The 17,463-nt window shown below is 37.1% G+C and overlaps 1 protein-coding gene across 4 annotated transcripts in view; it reads left to right on the plus strand.

Moving 5' to 3' along the window:
- The window catches only part of ZCCHC7 (zinc finger CCHC-type containing 7), a 258,322-nt gene extending 244,435 nt beyond the window's left edge, over positions 1-13,887 (plus strand). For 3 of the 4 annotated variants that reach the window (XM_071216863.1, XM_004457263.5, XM_071216862.1), the window contains 3 exons: positions 6,243-6,338; positions 10,658-10,775; positions 12,559-13,887. In XM_071216863.1, coding sequence (XP_071072964.1) covers positions 6,243-6,338; positions 10,658-10,775; positions 12,559-12,998 — 654 coding nt within the window. In that variant the 3' untranslated portion in view covers positions 12,999-13,887. The remainder of the gene's footprint in view (positions 1-6,242; positions 6,339-10,657; positions 10,776-12,558) is intronic. The other variant, XM_058302091.2, reaches the window with a different exon arrangement.
- The last annotated feature ends 3,576 nt before the right edge of the window (positions 13,888-17,463 follow it).

Consider the following 17,463-nt stretch of genomic DNA (forward strand, 5'->3'; position numbering starts at 1 on the left):
AGTAAATAGTGACGTCAGGATTAGAACATAATCCCAGAGTTCAGTGGATAACTGGTTTATTTTTTCAAAGCATCTGACTTTTTGGCTAGTTTAGTCATTTTGCCTGTGGTTGTCCCCATCCTTGAAATACCGTCTCTCCATACCTTGTCTTTGAATGGGCCAAATATATATATTTGCGTTTTGTATATTATGGGTGCATATGTTTATTATGAATGTATGTACACACACATATTCCTGCACTTGTTTATGCCCAGACTATCTCCAGTAGAACCCAAGAAACTGGTATGAGTGGTTCCTTTATAAGAGCAAAATTGAGTGACTAAAGAACAGAAATGAGGGAAGCGGATTTGGCCCAACCGATAGGGGCCTTTGGCCTCCTGACCCGTGTGAGGAGCTGGCCCATGCGCAGTGCTGATGCACGCGAGGAGTGCCATGCCATTCGTAGGGGAGCCCCACGTGCAAAGAGCGTGCCCCGTAGGGAGAGCCGCCCCACACACACAAAAAAATGCAGCCTGCCCCGGAGTGGCGCTGCACACACGGAGAGCTGACACAGTAAGATGACACAACAAAAACGAAACACAAATTCCCTGTGCTGCTGACAAGAATATAAGCAGACACAGAAGAACACACAGCGAATGGACAGAGAGAGCAGACAACTGGGGGGGGGGGGGGGGGGCAGGGGGAAGAGGAGAGAAATAAATAAAAAATAAAATCTTTAGAAAAAAAAAAACAGAAATGGGAGACAGCCTTATATTTCACTGTACCTTTTAGTATCTTTTGAATTTTGTACCACATGCATGTTGTTGATTAAAATTTTTTAATTAGAAAAAAACTCATGTAAGATTTCCTAGTAGTAAGGGATATGATTTGTTCTCTCAGACTCTCTGTCCTAACAACATCTTTTTTAAAAAAACTATTCGGCTCCACTTCTTTAATAGAAAGTATGTATTTGATGCATACTTAATTGATAAATCCTGGCCTCCCTAGTGCTTAAGATCTCTTTACCACATTTACTGTTTGGTCTGTTTTAATGTTTGTGTTCCTCACAATATCTAGTACAATGTTTTACGCGTAATAGGAGCTCAGTAATCTTTTTGAATGAATAATTCCTTAATGATAAATACACCAGAACTACCTGTTATTGCCTCCAACTTAGGCAAAAAAATAATTAAACTCAGAGATAATCCATAAAGCTTTTGATTGTGTCCTCCATCAGTAACAGAGATATCCAGGTTCAGATCTGCTTTAAATACCTAGATTGTCTGTAAAACTCATTTCCATCCTCTGAAATGCTGGAGTCCCTACTCATTTACTATTTATTTTGTTGAGCACTTACTGTGTTCTCAGTTAGGGGTCAGCAAACTGTTTCTGTAAAGGGCCAGATAGTGGATATTTAGCACTTTGTCACAATTCTGCCCTTGCATGAAAAGCAGCCGTAGGTAATATGTAAATGAATGTGCAAGACTTTGTTCCAGTAAAACTACTTTACACTGAAATTTGAATATTATGTAATTTTCATGTGTTGCAAGTTTTTTTAACTTTTTCAAGTATTTAAAAAATATAAAAATCATTCTTACCTCATGGGACATAGAAAACCAGGCAACAGGTTGAATTTGGCCTGCAGACCACAGTTTGCCAACCCCTTTTATAGGTTCTTGGCCTAAAGGGTACATAGTGAACTAAACGCAGATCCCTGTCCTATGCAGTTTTTATTCTAGCAATGGGGAGGCAAGTAATAAAAATAATACATAAATAGTTTAGTAAACTAGAAGGTGATAGTAATTAAAAAATAAGTTATAAAAAATAAGAAATAAAGTAGAAAAACAGGGGGATCAGGATCCCTGGGGATGGAAACAAATGACAGTATTAAATATAGATGGCCTTTACTCTAAGAGGAGGTAATAGGACATGAGTTACTGGTTGCTGTGTAGTAGTGTAACTTTTCCTTGTGTTCTGTAGTCTTAAGGAGAAGCCAGCAGTGCCTTGGAAGTACAGGTGACCCCTCCGGTGGGGAAGTACTCACTTGTATCAATGCCTATCAATCAAGTTCCAGTAACTGGATATCTGTGTTAATTTGGTTCTTGCCAGTCCCTGTCATTGTTACGTCCTGGTTCATCTTGTCCTTTTGCATAGAATTCAAGTTAATGGAACCTCCTACTCCAGTGGAATAAATACAGTCTCATCAATGAATCTAGAATTCTTATCTTTATGTCTTGTATATTTGCACAAATATATGTAGAAAAATTTATAAACAGATAAATCAGGTTTTCAGAGAGCATTTGTTTTGGGGGGTAGATTATTATTTTATTGTCAATTACAGCCCCAGCTCACAGTCACCACTGGTTATTGAGCACCTAACCGTAGCTTCAAACCATTCACTGGCTTCCTGCAGCATATAAAATAAATCTATGTCCCGGGTTCAACTCCTAGTGCCTCCTAAAGAAACACGAAAGACAAACAGGTCCAGCAAGTGCAAACAGCAAGCGGGGGCGGGGGGGATAAATAAATAAAATAAACCTTTAAAAAACTATATCAGTTGCTTATGAACAGTCTCAAAGTGAAAGAAACATGAAAGAGAAAATATAACATATAATAATATAAAATATAAAATAAATCTAATGCTCTTTACCCTGATTTATAAAGTCCTAAGTGAGCTGCTTCCTCCCCACCTCTAGGACCTCCTCTTCTCCCACCTGCTTCTCCTCTTTACCTACTATATTTCTAGCTTCACAGATATTTTTTTGAATCCTCAAATATGACAAGCTTGCTCTCACCTTATGCTTGGCATGCTGTTTCCCCAGTCATTGCCTGTCTGTTTTTTGTTTTGTTTTTTGTTTGTTTTGTATTTTTTGTTAAAAGCAAGACCATTCCTAGTGAGGGCTGCCTCATTAGCTAAATCTAAGTTGCCACCAGGGACTCTCATTTATATCACTCTTTTAATTGTCTCCATACCGTTTATCACTATTTGATATTTTTCTTCTGTGTTTATGTTTGCTGGTTTTATCTGTTTGTCTTGTCTTCTGCCACTGGAGATGTGAATGAGGGTTTTTTGTCTTGCTCGCTTCTGAATTACCTGAGCTTAGAACAATGTCTGGCATGTAGTAGGCACTCAATTATTATTTTTTTAATAAACTAGTGGAAGAATGTATCCATGCACTCATATGCCCAGCATTCTGCTAAAATTCACCATGTAGGCATCCTTGGGCTTGTATTCTGTTCTCCCCTTTTCTTCCTTATAACCCCTAGTTTCTTGAAAAAGTCATCTGCATTTTGTTCTTCAGTGTCTTTCTACTTATAATAAACCCATTACAATCTGTCTTGTACCTCTACCCTTCAAATGAAACTGCTCACAACAATTTCCAGTTGCCAACAACTACCTGATTGCTTAGCCCAATGGATATTTTATAGTCTTCATCTTGTTTAATCCGTCAGTAGCTTTTGACAACTTCTTCCCTGAAGTATTATCTGTTCTACTCTCAGATCCAGGACACCATCTCTCTTGGTTTTCTTTCTTGCTCTTAAACCACATGTGCTCATGGTTGCAATTTTATGTCACATTAAATAATATAGTTATATTTTCAGGTGGACAAATCATTTCTGTTTAATGGCTGGTTATCTGCTAGTTTAACATATCTATGAACCACTGCAACAATTAATACATGCTTATGTGCATTACCTGTGTTTAATGAATTCTAGGTAGTATTTATTTATGAACCATATCTTCTATGAGAGAATATAAGACATTTGTTAGCTGTGTTTTTAATTATAGCTGAAATTGTAAGCTTTATTTTGTGTTGAATTTGTACGCATTTTCAGTAGGAAAAAAAGCTTCTAGGTTCTTGTTTTCCTCCAGTTTTCCATGTTAGGAAATAGGAGCTGAGACTGTTAGAAAGAAGTGAAAGTAAAGTTGTTTGAAGAAGATTTTTATTATAGATTATTTTCCTATGTCAACATAATTTAAAAAAAAAAACCAAACCACCTGTTTGCCACATTAAACAACAACAAAATTAGCTCTTTATAGCACCCCAATAAAGAACATAAGAAATAAACTTATCCGTATTTATTCTTCCAAACTCTTTCAAGAAAGGATTAGGATTTTCTCTTCCTTTTTAAATCCACTCCTTGGGGATCTTACTCTGTCCATCATCTCCTTTCTCTCTTCTGTTTTCAGCTTCTCCATCTGTACTATCTCTTTCCCATATGCTCAGCTCTCCCATTCTGAGGGCAAACTCCACCAAATCCCCCCCTCAATACTGCCTGATCTTATTCTGCCCCTTCTCATCCATGCTTCTAAAAAAATAATGCATAATTTACTGATTCCCTTTTTTCCATTCCTTTTTTTTGACATTTTTATTGTGAAATATAATGTACAGACTGAAAAGATATAAAACATGTACAATTTAACAGATTAGTTATATAACATTACCCAAGTAATCCCCACTGGAAGTAACAACCATCCTGGCTTTTGTGAGTAGTAATTTCCTTGCTCTTCTTTGTAGTTTTACCATATATTTATGCATCTCTTCTTCACTCTTTAGGTTACCGCCTTCTATTCTTTCTACCCTTCCACAGATTCCAAAATTGTCTCAGGGTTATCCATGAATAGTTGCCACATCTAATGGATGTTTGTCAGTCCTAATCTGATTAAGCCTAATCACTAGGCTTCTCTGTTCTGTTTGACAGTGTAGATAAGCTCAGCCTTCTTGTAACTTCCCCTTTCTTTTTCTTCACTTTTCTTTTTTTTTTGAGGTACCAGGCCAGAGACTGAACCTGGGACCTTGTATGTGGGAAGCCAGCACTCAGTCACTGAGCCACATTCTGCTCCCTTGAGTTTATTTTTTTGTTTGCTTGTTGTTTGTTAGTTTTTTGGTTTTGTTTTTGTTTTTGGAGGCACCGGGAACCAAGCCCAGGACCTCCTATATAGGAGGCAGGCATTCAACTGCTTGAGCCATATCCACTCCCCCCTTAAAACTATTCTTTTGAGGTCTGTGTCTAAATTTTCCTCTGTCTCCATCCTTTTCATGGGCTCCTTTGCCTGCTCATTAAATGTTGCTGTGCCCAGGGTTCCTTCCTCAGTCCACTGCCACTCATTTCTGGCTATGACAATCCTGTCCTCTCTAGTCATTATAGCCTTCACCATTATGCAGATTACTTTCAGATCTCTTCTGCCTTTTAGCATATTCCTAAACTTTAATGTACCATAGACAAGTGACTGCTGGACATCTCCACCTAATATTCAATCTCCAAGAGAGATTTCATCATCTTTTCCCCTAAACGGTCTCCTCTTCCTTCACCTGCTTTTTCTGGATCCATTATTGGCACCACTACCCCCCTATTCAGGCAAATTAGAAGTCTGGAAGGCATACTGATTTCACCTCTCACTCACTCCCCACATCTTTTCAGTGACAAAATGATGCTAGTTTTATTCCTGTTTTATTTCCTAAATTGATTCCCTTTTCCCTATCCTTGTCACTCTTACAGTTTAGGCCCTCATCATCTCACCTGGAATTTCTTGTTGTCCCCTCATTGTCTCTCTCACTGCTTCTCACCTTCTCCTGCTTGTACTCACTTTCATAACTACAAGCCAAAGTAGTTTTTCCAAAATACAGTTTCCAGTATTCTGCTTCTATTCTCAAAACCAGATAAAGCCCAAGCTCCTTTACATGACTTACATAGGCCCTCCTTTCTTTTGCCTGCTATCTCTAACCTCATCTGTTGCAACATTTATACTTTGTCAGAAAGTATACTCTTTCTTAGTTTCATGCCATTGTTCATGCTGTCCCCTCTGCCTAGGATGCTCCAGTAACTTATACACCTAATTCTTTGACCCTTTCTCTGCCCCATCCAATAGTGGCTCCCCCTCAGCTCACTAATACCTTGTACTACTTCCATCACTGTGCTTACATTGTTCTCTTTCAATTTATATGTCATGTTTTCTAGCCCATTATTCTTCTCTACCTGAAGTCTTAATGTGGTATTGGCAGAGATGGAATGTCCAACAGAGTGAGGGAAGGAAGGAGAAAAGGAAAGCACATATTGATGTTAATAATTAAAGAACTGTTTTTGTCATGTTACATACCTTAATTCTCAGAATCTTCTCAATATAGGATCTCCACACTAAATTCAGGAAGCAATATTTCTAAAGAATCCCTTACCTAAAAAGAGCTGTTTTGGGACAGATAAGGTTTTAATTTTCTTCCAACATTTAATAAACTCCAACCCTCAAAAAATTCATGTTGCAGACCAAACCTGGACCACCCAAAAAGCCGAAGACCCCTTCTGGACAATCAGCCTTAGTGTATTGCTACAACTGCGCACAAAAAGGCCATTATGGACATGTAAGTTTGAATGGCATTTGGGTATGAAATTTTTGGTTGTTCAGGGAGTGGTTGCTGAAAGATGAACTAAAAAATAATGTAACTCTGAATGCTTACTGTTTTATAAATAAATATTCTCTCTGAGGTAAGACATGTTTTCAGCTGATTTACTTCCCCCAACCCCTGCCAGAGTAACATTCTGTCAGAGTACGGTACTCTAATTGTTTTCAATGTACATGAACAGATTAGGCCAAAACAAATACAGTTCATAAAATCAATTAGATAAATAATAGTGGTCAAAAGAGAGTACCAGTTCTTGTGAGTTCTTAAAAGTTCTAGTTCTTTGACCCAGCCAAATCAAGATTTTAGATTTTCTTAGTTCTCCAAGATCTCCAGTTTTCCCTCATGTTGTGTTAGTTAAAATTTTACTTCATCACTCACATGCAAATCATGACTCTGAATGGTGAAAATTCAGAGGAACTATATCATCACCTTGCCTGCCAACCGCACAAAAGCCAAAATTCCCTGTCCATCCAGCATATTCCCTAACCTCAGCTGAAAGGAGGTGTGTTTTGGATGCTAAAGTGTAAGCAGAAGGAACTTCTTGCTTGAGGTGGGGTGAGTCCTTTAGCCAGTTGCCATATTAAATATGAAACACTGAAGACTCATCCCAGAGACAGGATGCAGTAAGAACAACCTGAGTGCCCATATATTCTGGGAATCTGGAAGCAGAGGAGGAAAAGCAGTAGAACAAGAGGACTAGGCCCCAGCAAGGCAGGTTTCTTGTCTGGAACTGAGGTTATTAAGTGAGTCATTGGATCCCTAGAGAGAGATACTTCACCAGTCTCCAGATTAAGCCTCTAACAGCCTAGAAACCAAGATAACTAATACTAAATCCTGAAAATATATAAGGATATGAGCAATAGGATGGTTTAGTAAAGTGGTTCACCTCCTGAGTTCTGAAGGCACTTCACTGGACATACCTTAGAGCTGGAGCTCTACAGTGTGGGAGGAGATGGAAAGGCTCAATTCTAACCTTTGCTCTGCTACTTGACTTGAACAACTCTCTTTTTCTCTCTATTCCTCAGTTTCTTTATCTCCAAAATAAAGAAGTTGGATAGGGCAATTTCTTAACACTTACCTTTCTCCCCACTGACATTTGGATGCTGTTTCCAATGTGACCAAATCCATAGTATGGTTGTACAAGTGGAGAGGTCAGTACTGCAGTATACTTGTTTGATTTTCATAGAACTCAAATTGAAAACCTAATTAGAGAACACTTCTTTTACAAGGTTATCTTTCTACCTTTTACTACTGTCTGCATTCCTCCTTGTTGCCAACATTAACCTGGTATAGTGGTAGCACACATTTTAGGGAATATAATCACATAAGCACTCCATTGCCACACAAATTGCATAAATGTACTATTTATGCTTGCCTACCTCTTTAAAGCAAAAGGATATAATTTTAGCATTTATGTTTGTTCAATTAAAGAAAAACAATTATAGTTGGACACATACTGCTTACTAGTCATTGCCTGTTAATGTAGATAGGAAATATTAAAAGCCTTTGGAATTTATCCCTTGAAATCTAGATTTAGATCATTTAAAATTTATAAAAAGGAAATTTGGCAGTCTCATCACTGCCATAGATGAAGAACTCTAGATTATCCACACTAATGAAGATGATCAGTGGTGTGGCTAATCCAGAATAGTAGATAAATTATATAGCCCACTATCAATTGTTTGTACTAATGGAGGGACCAGCGATGTGGATAATCAAAATATAATTTATATTTAGCTTTGGGAAACATTTTTAGTACTGTATAGCACAGTATAGTCACATCAATCTAGACCATACAGGGTCCAGTTGGGAGAATATATAGGTGGTTGAAGATGTCTGCAGATCCACACACCTTCAGTTTCAGAAATTGAGCTCTTCAGATGATGTTATTGCATAGTTTCTTCATGTGAAATATATTCTTTGAGTACTGTTACACCACCCTTCCTTAATTCTTACTCTCAGTCTACTTGGGGAGGAAAGGACAGTCAGCTCCGTATGAGAGACAAAGTGTAATAGGAAACAGTAGTCATGGTACAAAGTAGTCATGGTACAAACTCATGGTACTACAGGATAGAAAGGATGAACAGAGAACTAGGGAGCATTAAACAGTTGCATTGAAGTGGATATTGGATGAAAGTATAAAGATTTCTGGTAATTTGCTTTTACTATTTTATGGTTGGTATCTTAGATCCCCAGGTCTTTCATTGGGGTCTTTTCTTCTGAGAACTTGGAACTACCATGAATAGCGGTTTATAAAACAGTTCTTTATATTACCATATAGGTTTGCCTTAAACTTTCAGGGCCCCAGAAAAACCCAGCAAGATTCAGAAATCACAAAAGACTAAATCTAAAGATAGTAGAAGGAAGGAAATAATAAAGCACCAAAAACATTAAAACAGAAACAAAATTAATAGTAACAAAACCAAAAGCTAGTGCTTTGAAAATGCTTTCTTTTCAGAAGAAGCATGACAGACTTCTGGAAAACTACTCAGAGAAAAACAAAAACCACAAATAAACAACAAGTAAAAAGTATAAATAACTTAGGATACAGTATAATTTATTATAAGACAAGACTTTATAAACCAGTGAAACTTTATAAAATTCACTTAAATCTGAAAATGTAGATAAAATAATGTAGAAAAATATAAATTAACGAAATTGACTTAGGAAGAACAAACCTGCCTAAACTAATAACCATTAAAGAAATTGAATCATTAATCAAAACTCTCCCACAGAAATGTACCAGACTTAGATAGCTTTATAGGCAAGTTTTACCAAACTTTTCTTTAGAAACAGACAGTCCAAGAGAGTGCTAGCCAAAGTATTTTGTAACTCCTAGATCAATATCAAAATATTTACAGATGGTGCCATTTTTATGAAGTGTGAAAACTTCAGAGAGTATATATTGGAATATTCATTAGTAGTAAGAGAATAAAAACATAGGAGAACAATAAACACCAACTTTAGGAGAGTGGTAACTTCTGGAAAGTGAAGGAGATGAATGAAAATGGGAAGGAGAGTTATGCAGAGGATTTCATTTATATCAATAATATTTTAATTCTTGGGGGGAAAAACTGAAGTAAATTAATGTAAAATGTTATTTGATAAAGTAGTGTGGTAGCTACAGATTTCCAGTACTTTATTTTGTGTCCCTAAGTATGTATTTGGAATGGTTCGTAATTTACTTCAACTCTGCAAATAAATAATCCACTCTTCCTAACCATATGGATACCAGCTTTGTCAGATATGATGTACAAGTCCAGTATATAATGCCAAAGTGATAATGAATCAGCTAAATTCTGTGTGAACATTTCACATACTTTCTTCCTATGAGGTATTCTAGTTTTTCTTCAATATCTAGCTAAGTCATATTGAACATTTATAAATAAATTTTAGGCAACATAGCTGGAGATAGAAATAGGAAAATTCCATCGGGAAGCCTTTTTCAAAGAAAAGGTATTTAGTTTCAGACCTGCTGATATCAAAGTGTATATGTGTCACAGATCATGAAAAACAAAAGCCTGCTATATGGGGAGTACATCAGGCCAGGGATTTGGCAATTGTCAGCCATGGAAAGAAGGCAGGAGTCATGAGAAAGGAGAGATGTCCTAGGGAAATAAGTGATCTCAGTGATCTCAGCTTGGGTGGTAGGAGCAAAGAGAAGAGAGATTTCCTTTGGGGTGTTTCAGAATCATCTAGGAGCATTTTGAAACTAGACATAACCCATCACCACCTATTTGTCACCACAAGAATCATTGCCCTTGTGAGCAGTGCTTGTTGGGTTAAAATCAGTTTATAAAACACTTGTATAGAGGGAAAAGAGAATTTACACTTACATTTAGGGAACAGGAAGAAGAAGAGAAGAGAAGCTCTTGATGGGAGTCTGCTGGAGAAGATAGACAAGCGAAAAAACTAATACTAACATAAGGCCAAATAAAATATACACTTAGTACAAGTGCTGTTGGGACCCACACCCCAGTGCTCTGAACTCAGACTCAGGGATAAGTTTGGCAGGGAAGACTGAAAAAAGATAAGAAGGGTGTCAGTAGGTAAAGAAGTAAGAGAAGAAAATCCAAACCTGAAAGTAAAGCATATAAGTACGAATATATGTGGGACTGGTTGGACCTCCCAACATCCCAGCAAGGACTACATCCTACAGCCACAATGTGAGCTATCAGGGGCCTGGGACTCATCTCTAATTAAAATAGTTTATATCTTGTTAAAAAGTCTGAACTGTGTGGCTTTGTAAACGTCATAATTTCAAATACAATTTGCAGGAATGTACAGAAAGACGAATGTTTAAGCAGACATTTCCAACATCTCCATTCATCTACTACTATGATGACAAATATGAAATTCGGGAGAGAGAACAGAGAATAAAACGAAAAATAAAAGGTATTGGATTTCTTGTTAGGTTTTTTTTTTCCCAGTAGTTCCTAAATTTCTTTGTTTGCACTGACTTTGTCTGTTTTGGGGTTTTGATTAGTGCAAAAAATGCTTTTAATAATTACTGTAGAAACTGGAAGTTTCTTGATGTCCAGAAAACAAGCATCCACTTAAAAAGGCAGTGATGTGATCTGTTTACAGTAAACATTTTTCTCACATAATGATCATTTTAGAAAATGTCTTAAAAATACTATTAATGTCCATATATGTATGCAGGATCTTTGAAGGCTCCTTTGAGATTTTTGTTTGACAAGTAATTATTTTTTCTCTTTATATGTCTCTGATATTTTTCATGGAAAGAAAGATTTTCCCTGCTAGGTGATTCCTGGGGTTTCCCCTAAGAAGTCATCGCTTATAGGCTGACATCACAAGCACACTTGAGGTCCACCACCACTTTCCATGATTTATTTACCCTTGCTAGCATAAAGTTCGTTCTCACCAAATTGCTATTTTATAGTCTAAGGCTATGGTCTCTACCGCTGTTCTTTCTTGCTATATACATTAAGATGGTTTCCAGGTTACCTTTCTTGTTTTCAGAACCACGTAAGCCTTTGTTTTTTAAATTGTCCTATGCACTGTTTTCTAACTCTTCTGGCATTTTTGTTTTCTCAACCATATATAGAAAGATTATAGTACATGAAGATAATCATTAGGCAACTAAATTATAAAAAGATTAAAAAGTACTGCACCAAAATCTTATCTCTGGATTATAGAATTATGGATGCAAGTTTTCTATAGTGAATTTTTATAACTTTTATAGTCAGAGAAAAGCAATTTGTTTTCTTTTTTTGCTAGTTTTATTGACAACTCTGTAGCACAAATTACCGAGACTCACTATTATCAATTGAATTTTTTTATTTTTTGCTAAAAGTCTATAAGCTACTACTTATTTTTACTCTATATTCTACAATTCATTTTGTGTCCCCTAAATATACTACTTTGTAGTTTGTCTGGTTTTCCAATGACGACTTCTTTAATCTTTCAAGGTTATTTCAACATATCGGTTTACATCTCTCACTGTAACTTCAACTTCATCTCTCATCTACCCCTATCAGAATCACTATCATCAGGTAAATGAGTACATTGCTAGTAAGTGAACCAAGTCCCAATAAAATAAAACAACAAGAGACCTGACACTAAAACCTCTAAGATACACATGCACACACACAACACACACACACTCATACATGCTTCCCAAGCCAGTGCTCTTTACTCTGGAGGAATAATCTCCTGGCCAGTTGGTCACCTGCCTATAAGTACCATGGTCCAGACTTCATCCTCTGAAGGTAATAGAAATGCCATATGAGACTGTCAGAAGCCTTACTGAAGGCCAGTTTCATACATTGTGCCTTACCTTATCTTCAAGGGCTTTCTCTCTATCACTGGAGGAACTTGAATTGGTCAGGCATGATATGACCTTTCGTCGCAAAGCTAAGATGATTACTGCCCTCACTGGTCCTCATCCCTATTGTTTAACCTAGATAAACTGTATTCAATAAAATAAATAACTAGCATTTAATTTCTGAATATTTTCCATTTTTAGCAGTCGCAGGAATATACAACTATAATCATTCAATATTTAGTGAGTGATTTTTAACTTAGTAAGAACTCTTTAGAATGTCACACATTAGATGTCTGTCTTCCCAGTCTGCTAAGCTATTTATAGACCCATGAAAGCTCTTTGTGGGCTGTTCACCTACTGAATATGCAAAAATACTTTCATATTTTCCAGAACTCCAGAAAAATGGGGATTTTCCAAGGCAATTCAAGAGACCTCATATGGAAGCAGCAGATAAGAGATCCCACCATGATATGAGAAAGAGCCATGACTCATGGAGGAAAAACAGGTGGCCTCAAGAAAAGAAAGAAACCCAAAAAGAAACAACGATCAGGAACAATCCAGATTGCGAGAAGCACAGGAAGGCTGACAGGTATCACGAAGTGGATGAGGATTTCCCTAGAGGCCCGAAAGTCTACTCTTCTACTGGCAGTAAAATCCAGAAACCTCACAAGTCCTCTCACCATTCATCATATTACCACAAGCCAAGAGAAGAAACATTTCCCAAAGAGGGCAAGCGGGTCAAACATAAGAAAAAGGAGAGATACTTGAAAGATGATAGCAATGATAATTTATTTTTTATTAAGCAGAGGAAAAAAAAATCTAAGCTGTGAAACAGCTTCTGATTTAGCTTTCCAATGTTCTTTTTGTCTTCATATCTATAACATTCTGGCAATATTTTAAAATCATATGTAATTAAATAAAGTGAGATTTTTGCTTTTGTTTTTATTTTTAAACTCTCAGCTGCCCATGGAGTTGCTGAACAAAGAAATGGAGATCTCAGTTCTCTGTGTCCAGAGAGTTATTAGGTAAGAAAAATGAAAACTCAGATTTCCCCTGTTCTCGTTACTCAGAGTCCTAGGGATGGAAAAAAATTAATCTTTTCAAGAAAACTTTTTAAAATTACTGTATTACAAAAACTATTCAAATGTAATTTCTCTGCAACATGTGTGAAGATTAAGTTCTTAAGGAAGAGAAATTAACACTAAAATGAAAAATTCATCAATCCTTTTCACGAAGTTTTACTTTTTATTTTAACATTGAAAGGATAACAACTGTAAATCTTAAGTCCAACTTTTCTGATTTCCGAAGTTGGTTTGAGAATCTTTCTTGGATGAGAGCATCACAGGCTGTGAGGTGAAGGTAATATCATCACTGAAGGCCTGAGGCAGCAGGGAGTTGGACTATAATAAAATACAGTAAGGAATCCATCCAATAGAAATGTTGTAAGACAGAGTTCCTGAAACAAGTGTAAAAGAGTAAAAAAAAATTAATGTAATCCCAGTGAATTCATTTTTACCATTTTACAGCCACACTTCAAGAAGACTGTTATTCAGTTATATAGAAATGAATATTGTCTACCTTTAAAAAACATTTTTTTTTGTTTTCATGGGTTTTTTAATTCCCACAAAGCTATACAGAATTTTTTGTATTAATGAACCTTTTGTACTTATCAAAGTCTAATGTTAGAATAATAAAATAAAATGTCTGAGATAAAGTAAATAATATTTGTCTATTATATAGAAAAAGACAATGGGAGTTTGATTACAAAGGCATAGTTCAGTTGGAGAAGTGTTATAAAATCACCATAAACTAGTGTAAAAAATGCTTATTGTCCAAGCACAAGTTCTATGCCAGAATAAAAGAGGATGGAATCGGTTAAATAGGACAACTTTTGTAATGTTGTAATTTGCTTTTTGGGAAGTAGGCAGACTGCTGTCTATATCTGGTAGGATCAGCTCAATTATCTTTTTGGAGAGAAGAGAGAACAATTGCCTCCCAAATCAGCTTTAATGTAAATTCTAAGTTCACAGTCTAATCCACCACCTTCCTCCCTGTTGCTGCTTGGCTTTCAGCTAAGTTTAAGGCTTCATTGTGTGTCAGTATATCACTTCCAACATAACATGTAAGTGTTTTGATCCTAAAGTAAGCAACCAAAAATCTTACATAACACCCTGTGGAAGTGACAGCCATGAAAAACAGCTTCAGAGAAGTGATAAACCTTGAGATAATTGGCATTATTCCTCAGTAGGACTTGGGACAACCATCGCTTATTAGTCATGTGGTAGAGCTATTGTTTCTTCTAATCCAGGGGCATCCCCTTTTCAGGGAGAAATAAGATTACCATTATTTAGGTTCTTTCATACATGAAGGATCGTTTGGAGGTGGGAAGAAAGGATGCGTGTATATGCTGCATGGCTCTGAAGCCCTTTTTTTTCTATTTGTTTCTGAACATTATCTTGTTTCCCCCAAAAAACTTTCATATTTTTATCAGACATACATTTTGTTCTGGATTATAATTTACCCTTTGGATCAATGCATTTATATGCAAAGAAGAAAGGAGGCTGTAGCTGCTTTCCTTGTGGGCACTAGGACGTAGTCTCTGTTTTTTTTTTGTTTTTTTTTGATTTTGAATAGAGTTTACCTTTCTAAGTTTATTTTTTTTTTTTTATTTTTTTATTTTTTATTGACTTTGTAATAATATTACATTAAAAATATATATGTGAGGTCCCATTCAACCCCACCCCCCCACCCCCCCCTCTCCCCCCCCCCAACAACACTCGTTCCCATCATCATGACACATCCATTGGATTTGGTAAGTACATCTTTGGGCACCTCTGCACCTCATATACATTGGTTCACATCATGGCCCATACTCTCCTCTATTCCATCATGTAGGCCCTGTGAGGATTTACAATGTCCGGTGATTACCTCTGAAGCACCATCCAGGGCAGCTCCATGTCCCGAAGATGCCTCCACCTCTCATCTCTTCCTGCCTTTCCCCATACCCTTTGTCCATTATGTCCACTTTTCCCAATCCAATGCCACCTCTTCTATGTGGACACTGGATTGGTTGTGTCCATTGCACCTTTATGTCAAGAGGAGGCTCAGATTCCACCTGGATGCTGGATGCAATCCTCCCATTTTCAGTTGTAATCACTCTAGGCTCCATGGTGTGGTGGTTGTCCTTCTTCACCTCCATCTTAGCTGAGTGTGGTAAGTCCAATAAATCAGATTGTAGGTGCTGGAGTCTGTTGAGGCTCAGGATCTGGCTATCACATTGTCAGTTAGTCTCTGTTTTTTGATAAGAGAAGAACAGAAACACCAAAGGAGCTTCTGCTCTATTTCCTGTTTCCCTTGCCCTGCCCTGGCTCTTACACAGAGTATTCAGTTAAGGGTAGTTAGTCGGTCAGTCAGTTGGTTTATTCGTTCACTAACTCTTTCCACCCAGAATGGAGGGTTTTTAAAATACATGGATTCAACAATTAATCATTTAGTCAATTTAAATTAATATGACTTTAAATTAGCAAATCAGATTAAGAGAAGAAAAATAGATATCCAAAACAATAAGGATCGTGTAGTTGCTAGGATTGAGAAGACTAAATAAGTGTCTTTGTCCCTGGCCCCACCTTTATTAGAAGCCACCCAGGGGCTCCTTTCCTGGGTTCCACCTGGGTTCATGTTTGGCATTCCTAAAATTGAGTGGAGAGAAATAGGTTTACCAATCTCTCAGGGGAAATCCTTGCTCTCATGGACCATGCATGCTGTTAATGGTGCCTAGTGTTAGCTCTTTATTTTTTGTTATTCATATATTACATATTCATTTTAGGGAGGGAAATGTTAAAAAGAAAACCGTGAAAATCATATATGATTCTTCTACCCAAAGATAGGGTTAAAATTCTTAATGTCTGTCCTTCCAGTCTTTTCTACACATACACACATTTTTACATTCTGTTTTGTAACCTGTTTTTTTTCAGTTAATACATTGTGAGCATCTTTCTTTCCAATCAAATATAAGTCTACATCTTTATTTTTAATGATTACATGATATCCAACTATATGACAGTTCCATAATGTGTTTAATCAATTCTCTTTGTTGACCATTTTAGTCATTCCTGGTTATTACTTTAAAAATCCTACATAGGGAAGCGGACTTGGCCCAGTGGTTAGGGCATCCGTCTACCACATGGGAAGTCCGCGGTTCAAACCCCGGGCCTCTTTGACCCATGTGGAGCTGGCCCATGTACAGTGCTGATGCGCACAAGGAGTGCCGTGCCACACAGGGGTGTCCCCTCCATAGGGGAGCCCCACGCGCAAGGAATGCGCCCCATAAGGAGAGCCGCCCAGCACGAAAGAAAGTGCAGCCTGCCCAGGAATGGTGCCGCACACACAGAGAGCTGACACAACAAGATGACGCAGCAAAAAGAAACAGATTCCCACGCCACCGACAATAACAGAAGCCGACAAAGAAGACGCAGCAAATAGACACAGAGAACAGACAACCAGGGTCGGGGGGGAGGGAAGAGAAATTAAAATTTTTTTTTTAATTTTAAAAAATCCTGCATACATCATATTTTCAATTATTCAGTTGTGATTAATGCCTAGAAATGGAATTTATGGGTCAACAGGCATGCATATTTTTTGTGCAGGACTCAATACTTTTGCCAAATTACAGTCTTCAAAAGTCTTATGCTTCTCCCACCTCCCATCATTTATACATCTCTGGTAGTATAAAATAGTGTTCATCTCTTACTCCAATAATAATATGGATTATTATTATTCCTTTTTCTCTTTGCCACTCTGATGGGCAAAAGTGCATTATTTAGTTAGTGTTATAATGAAAAGATTAATATGAATTGTGTTTGTGTAAGGAGAGACAGGATTAATAATAATCTGTTGATAAAAGATGTGGAGAGAAGCTTCTCAAAGGAAACAACTGGTCAACAAAAGAATACATACAAAATGAGAGCCTTTCTTTCCTTTATAGCTATCTTGATCCCCTAATCTTACCATTTTTGGTTTTCACAACTTACATGTTGCTGCCGGGATCTATTGAGTAACGGACCAAGGATATTGCAAGATATCGTACAGCGAACAGGACATCCCCACAACCAAGAATTATCCTGTCCAGAATGTCAGCAGTGCTGAGGTTGAGAAACCCTATTTGAAACTGACTCACTTCTCAAAAAGAATCCTGGGTCTAAGCTTTATTGATAAATGGAATTCTATGAGAGCAAAGCGAGTCAGTTAGTGGGGAAAGGAAAGAGTTGGCAACGGTCTCGCGAGACATTTGATGAG

The sequence above is a fragment of the Dasypus novemcinctus genome, chromosome 8, assembly GCF_030445035.2.
Source record: "Dasypus novemcinctus isolate mDasNov1 chromosome 8, mDasNov1.1.hap2, whole genome shotgun sequence".
In the NCBI taxonomy this organism is placed as follows: Eukaryota; Metazoa; Chordata; class Mammalia; order Cingulata; family Dasypodidae; genus Dasypus; species Dasypus novemcinctus.